General features: G+C 44.1%; 1 protein-coding gene across 2 annotated transcripts in view; it reads right to left on the bottom strand.

The window, feature by feature from the left end:
• CHD1 (chromodomain helicase DNA binding protein 1) overlaps nucleotides 1–5,788 on the bottom strand; it is a 76,141-nt gene extending 70,353 nt beyond the window's left edge. For both annotated transcript variants that reach the window (XM_042944378.1, XM_042944370.1), the window contains exons 1-2: nucleotides 5,200–5,788; nucleotides 2,921–3,116 (exon numbers count right to left, since the gene is read on the bottom strand). In XM_042944378.1, coding sequence (XP_042800312.1) covers nucleotides 2,921–2,973 — 53 coding nt within the window. In that variant the 5' untranslated portion in view covers nucleotides 2,974–3,116; nucleotides 5,200–5,788. The remainder of the gene's footprint in view (nucleotides 1–2,920; nucleotides 3,117–5,199) is intronic.
• Between the last annotated feature and the right edge of the window lie 271 nt (nucleotides 5,789–6,059).

Consider the following 6,059-nt stretch of genomic DNA (forward strand, 5'->3'; position numbering starts at 1 on the left):
ATATTTCTGGTCTTCATCCACAAATCTATTTCTGGATTAAATCATCATTCAAGAGAACTTTAAAATAAAGTCTAACTAGGATTTGGAAAACCTGGGGGGGGGGGGGGAGGGATTGTTTGTTTGTTTGTTTTTTTGCTCAAATCCACACAGCTGGGAATTGATGCTTTGAAATCCTCCAAAATCATCTTTAGAAAGCTTAACTTCAGTTATATAATAAACTTTATGCTGAGTTTAAACTGATGTGCAGGTGCATCCTGACCCACATTTCTTAGTAAATAAGTTTCAAAATTGTCAGTTATAGCATAGCCAAAGAGACATCTTCCTGTGTATTCTTCCTCCTTTCAGTCAATGGTCACAGATACCTTTCCACATGACAAGAATAAAAAAAAACTTTCAGTACAAAGCTAATTATACCAACCAAAATTGTCAAATGGCTACTTGCTTAATTTTATTTCATGAAACAAATGGAACCTCCACAAAGAAAAAAAAAATCGAAAGCACAAGTACATTTAAAACTTCTAGCTAATAAAAATCAAATTTTACCTTAAAAACTATTTACAATGTATATCAACTTTAAAAGCAGAGCGTATTTCTCCTCTTTCAACCCTATATTAATATTCATAGTTACATTTTGTTTCTGCAAGAAATCCCCCTAATATAAATTCATATCCTCACTCTTAACTAGGCACAATCTCCCTTCTCTGTACTGCCTTAATATAAAAACTTTTTTTCTGGGGTGAGGGGTGACAGTGACTGAGGGTTGGTAACAATGACACTAGAGCAAAGGAAAAGGATAGCATAACACCAATAAGGAAGAAAATGAAAGCAAATTAGAAGCAGGTCTCCCTCCTTCTGATAAACACCGGGCAGTTGCAAGAACAAGATAACTTGACAAGCACACTACTCAGAAGCACATAAAACTTATACACTAGAAATAATGACTCAGAATAGAGAGTATGATTTGCAATTATTTTAAATAAGTATACATATAAAAGATTGCTTTAAGTGAATTTGATTTCACAGGGGTTTTTTTCACTTTATACTACCAAATCTGACTTACCACTACTCCTTTTTTGCTTTGGATCTGGCAGCAAAATACATAAAACATGACTGGAGCAATAAGGGCTCACAGTGTAAAAGCACAAGATCTATCTGAATACTCAACTATAACATTTACTCTCACGAGTCTTATTTCCTATTTTGTGAGTAGTTTATTAAATTCCTGGGTATTCTCTAGATATTTCTGTTAACCATTTCATTGCTCACTGATAAATAAAAGAATGTGGACAAGGTGACTCTTCTAATCACTTAATACAGTCAATACAGCTATAGAGATATGAATCAAAGATGAGATTCACAACTCTTATAATTTAACCTCTCAACTCTGGTGATTCTGGAACTCCGTTGTCTGATACGTTATTATACTTTGTAAATTAAGTGGTAAGACGAAACTTCAAAATCATTTGGTTTAAGTCTTTTTTTTACAGTTGAGAAATAAGTTAACACAGAGTTGTCAACTCAGGTTTTGTAATGTTGATACCATACCTATTCAACTAAATAATGCTGCTTTCCATAACTGCTCCTTTTTCTCTATGATGTTCTTGTTATCTAAATAGTCTGCCTGTGAAAGCTGATAAACCCTACCTAACATGACCAGAAAATACCAAGTTTCAAGTCAAATACTTATACCACTGCTTCATTTTCTCATTTTCTATCCAACATCTTTTCTGAAACCCTCCCAACTGCCAAAACTTTCCTGTTTCTTGTCCTTCACCTTTCTCCACTACTGTAATTTAACGTTCCAGTTATGTAGTATCCTATGGTACATAAAACATGATGCTAATTATAATAAGCAAATATTGAGTGCTCATTATATCAGGAACTCTCTTAAGACCTGTACATAGAACACCTCACTTATTCTCAATTTTAAATAAAATAAACAATATTGTAATACCCATCTGTAAGTGAAAAATCAAAACCTCAGAGGTAACATAATTTTCCCTGACACTGCTAATAAGGAGAACTGGGAAAAGTAATCAGGTAGTCTGACTCTAATGCTCACATTCCTGATCTCTACTGATAAGTACACATAACTATGTGGACTGTATCAATGTGCAGATAACTCAAAATTAGGGGGCTACAGAAGAATTTAAAGAGTCCTTGTATTTAAGAGGTTTCTAACACATTCAAACAGCTTAGTATGGGTTATTCCCATTAACTATATCTTCTTTGCAAAGACATGGCCCAAGTTACTCATTCGTATATAATTAAAACTCAAATTTAAAAAGAAAATAGAGGAGAAAAAGAGTTGCAACAATACTTTAACAGATGTCCAGAACGGTGTTGCCCAAAAGAACTTTTGCAGTAAGGGAAAGGTTTTCTATGTGCATAATACACCATGGTAGCCATTAACCACATATGGCTTTGAGCACTTGAATTGTGTTGAGCATGACTGTATAAATGAATTTTGAATATTCTGTAATTTTAAATAGTTTAACTTTAAATAGCAATATGTGGCTAGTGGCTCCTATACTGGACAGGACAGGTATAGAAAACAAAATCCTAGAGAAAAGTAAGTAAAGAACTTCTTGCTGCCTTTATTTGGAGAGTGCACTAATAGGCAAATCAATTTAAATGTTTCTTTTTACTTGCTCTAGTTCATTGACCCAAACAATATAAACCACCAAAGAGATTTAAGTCACCTAAACTTTCTGTATTTAAATGCTTCTTTGTACATCTCAATGAAAAAAAAAAAAATGAAAACCTGTATTATCGACAAAGCGTATGAGAAACTTTTAAGTGTTTGGATAACTAAGAGGAAGAATTTGATCTGAAAACTCTGCCACCTATTAGGAAAACTAAAGAGTCACACAAGTTTTACATTCTCTTCATAATACATACTTGATAATAAAGTGCTTACCTTGATTCTCCACTACTGTTTCTAACACTTTCTTCATCGCTGTGTCCATTCATTGTAAATATCAAGAAGTTTTAAAATAAAACACAAATCTTCCCAGTTAAAAAGATGAATACAAATATGAACTCCTTAAACATCAAAAATTCACAGATGAATTCTTTCCAACATTCACAGGCTTCCTGGGGCCCTTTTGATTCACCTAAAAAAAAAATATTAAGAAAGCTAAGAAAATATCCTGTAGAAAAAAGATAAATCCATCTATTTAGAACTTATACAAATCTACCTAGGCCAATTAAATTAGAGATGGTAAGGAAGGAGTAGGAGTCTTTCACTCAAAATGCTTAGGCTTCTACTAACTACACTCCTGCCTACTTACTAGAATTTAGCACACTATTGCTTATTTTTGACAGACGAAATTAAAATATTTGTGGAATGACAAAACTTTTAGACTAAAACTGTGTGTCAATACACATACATACACATTATAAACAGATAACTAAAGCAAAGTGGTAGTACATAACATATACATACATGTATATGTTTCCCAAGAACCGAAAATGAAGTCTTAATGGATACGTGGTCAAACAAATGAAGGGGGAAAAACTTAATCAAGCACTAATTCCTATTATCAAGAACTTCTTGTACTTGAGTGAGAAAAAGTTTTGAAAATGCTCACATTAAGAACAGAATAAAAGTGTATCACATAATCTTAGCGAAAAATGTGTAGGTCAAAACAAATGTGTTCTTTCACAGGTAAACCGAGAGTGGAGTGATAAAATTTAAATAATATTTATCCAGTTTGGGCTTGCAGAGGTTCCATTCAAAAACAACAACAAAAAAGGTAATATACACTAGGATTATTTAAAAAAAGGGGCTTGGGGTAGAAATCATGAGCCAAGACACAGCATTTCCACCTTTCAAGATTTCAGCACAACAGTGGAGAGTCACCTACAAGCCATCCACGAATAAACAAAGGAGATCTCTGGCAGGGGAGGGAGAGGAAGAAGCGGGGGAAGGAGACGTCAGATCCTTCCCCAGCCAGAAAGTACCGAGACAGGCGACTGAAAGCAGAGCTGTCCGCCGACCTCAGCAAAGAGAATTTACTCCTACGATTATTTCCACTCCACAAAAAAGAGGGGGAAAATATGCTGTTGCCAACTCAATCAGAGCAAACTCTGCATCTTCACTGGGACTGTAATTCTCCAGAGACTACAGTCCAGTAGACTCTTTGCAAGAATTGGTCATCCAAAAAGTAACCATTCCACGCAACATTTATTCTTAACACTAAATATTAATTCCAACTAGTCAAAGAGCTTTACACCATAAAACAATTAGGTCTTAAAAATCTAGCTACTTAATAAACTGCCTCTCTTTCTCTAAAGTCTCTCTTCATCGAGAAAGTTCACTCATCTTTTCGTTATTTCCTTTTCACCTTCCTTTCGCCCCTCAAAATGGCTTTCTCCGTACATTGTCCCCCCCCCCCCCCCCCATCTTCCGTGTCGGAGTAAGTCCTCTTTCTGAGACCCTTCTCACAACCTTAAGTTGTGAAGCTCCAAGCGCACGCAGCTCTCTGGTGCCTTTCACGCGTCTTAACAATGACTCTTCCCTAAGTGGCTAAACCTCTTCAATCTTCCTTCTCTGCGCCCCGTCTTTTCACAGTTGCTTCACTCCTGCTAAGTTTTCAAAGCGGTACTCGAAAGGAGGTTGGAAACCTTCCCCCTCCCTCATCTATACTTCGCAGCTTCGCTTCAAGCAGCCTCCCAACCAGACGCACACGACCCCACTCCAGCCCCGTCCTTCTCTGGGCCTTCATCCCGGTCCCAGAGTCTCTCTTCCCGCCTCAAACTTCCCGCAGACCCGCCCCGCGCCCTCCCGGGCTCGCCCGGGCCGCCGCCCCCTCCCCCTCCCCGCCGCTCCCCACGTGCTGGGAGCCCGGGTCGCGGCGGGACCAACGCACCGGGCAAGTGCTTGCCGCTCGAGCCTTGCAGCTCTCCCCTCGCGGCCCGGCCAGCCCCAAGCCGAGGAGGCCCGGGCTCGACTGCCCAGCTGCCCGCCCGTCCTGCGCGAGGATGCGCTCCTCGGCGCCGGCCTGCGCTCACCACTCACACGCCCCCTGTGCTCCGAGCCCGTCAGCCACTGCCGGCCCTCGCAGAGCGGCCCGGCCTTCGCCCGGCGCCCGGCCGCTGGGCCGCCGCCCGGGCACCGCGCCGCCCCCGCCCTCCGCCTGGCCGGCTCCCGTCCTCCCCGCCACATCCTGACCCGCCCGCCACCCCCTTTCTTACCGGCGGGCGTGCAGGCTTCGCGGGGCGGAGAGAGCCCACTCGGATCAGCGGCCTCCCCCGCGCCCGGGCCCGCGGTCTCCGCCGCCGAGTGAGTCCTCGGGCTCCGGGCGTCTCGGGGTAAGCCGGAGTCCGTGAGGGGGAGGGGAAGGGGAAAGACGCGGAGGGGAAGGGGAAGCCCCGGGCCGCGGCACCAACGCGCGATCCCCTGCGGAGCGGATCCAACAATCAATTCATTATTGAAGCACCAACGGCGAAGGCAGCAAAAGCGAGAAGTAACGAGCCGTCGTCGTCGCCGCGGCCACGCGCGCGCTCCCGCTCCCGCCGCTTATCGGCTCCCGGCAGCCGCCATGACGCCGAGAGAGCGAGCGCAACCGTCTCCGTCGTAGCCGCCTCCGCCGCCACCACCACCGAGGTCGTCGTCGCCTCCGCCTCCCGCGCGACGTAAGCGCCTCTGCTCACTCCCCTTCCCCACTCGGCGCGAGGCGGGCCGGCGGGCGAACGGGCGCGCGCACGCCGAACACCTCCGGCTGGCGCGCGGACGGTGGGAGGGGCTACGTTTTGGAGCCGCGGGGTGTAGAAGGAAAGCTATTGGTGCTGAGGCGGGCGGAGAGTGAGGCGCGCACGCTCACGGTTGGGGGCGCGCACGCCGGCCGCGCGGAGGCCGCAGGACTCTGGCCACGGCCGTGGGCTGTTGATCCTTGCTCCGGCGCCCTCCCTTAGAGGCCCGGAATTGAATTCCGGGAAGTGGGAGCTGCAGGCCCGCTCCGTGCGGGTATGGACGCTGCTGTCACTGGGAACGTTGCGCAAGGACCTCGCGGCGAAGAGACTGAGAAGCTATCGGGGAAGCGGCCCGGGGGAAG

This window comes from Panthera leo, chromosome A1, assembly GCF_018350215.1.
Source record: "Panthera leo isolate Ple1 chromosome A1, P.leo_Ple1_pat1.1, whole genome shotgun sequence".
NCBI classification, from domain to species: Eukaryota; Metazoa; Chordata; class Mammalia; order Carnivora; family Felidae; genus Panthera; species Panthera leo.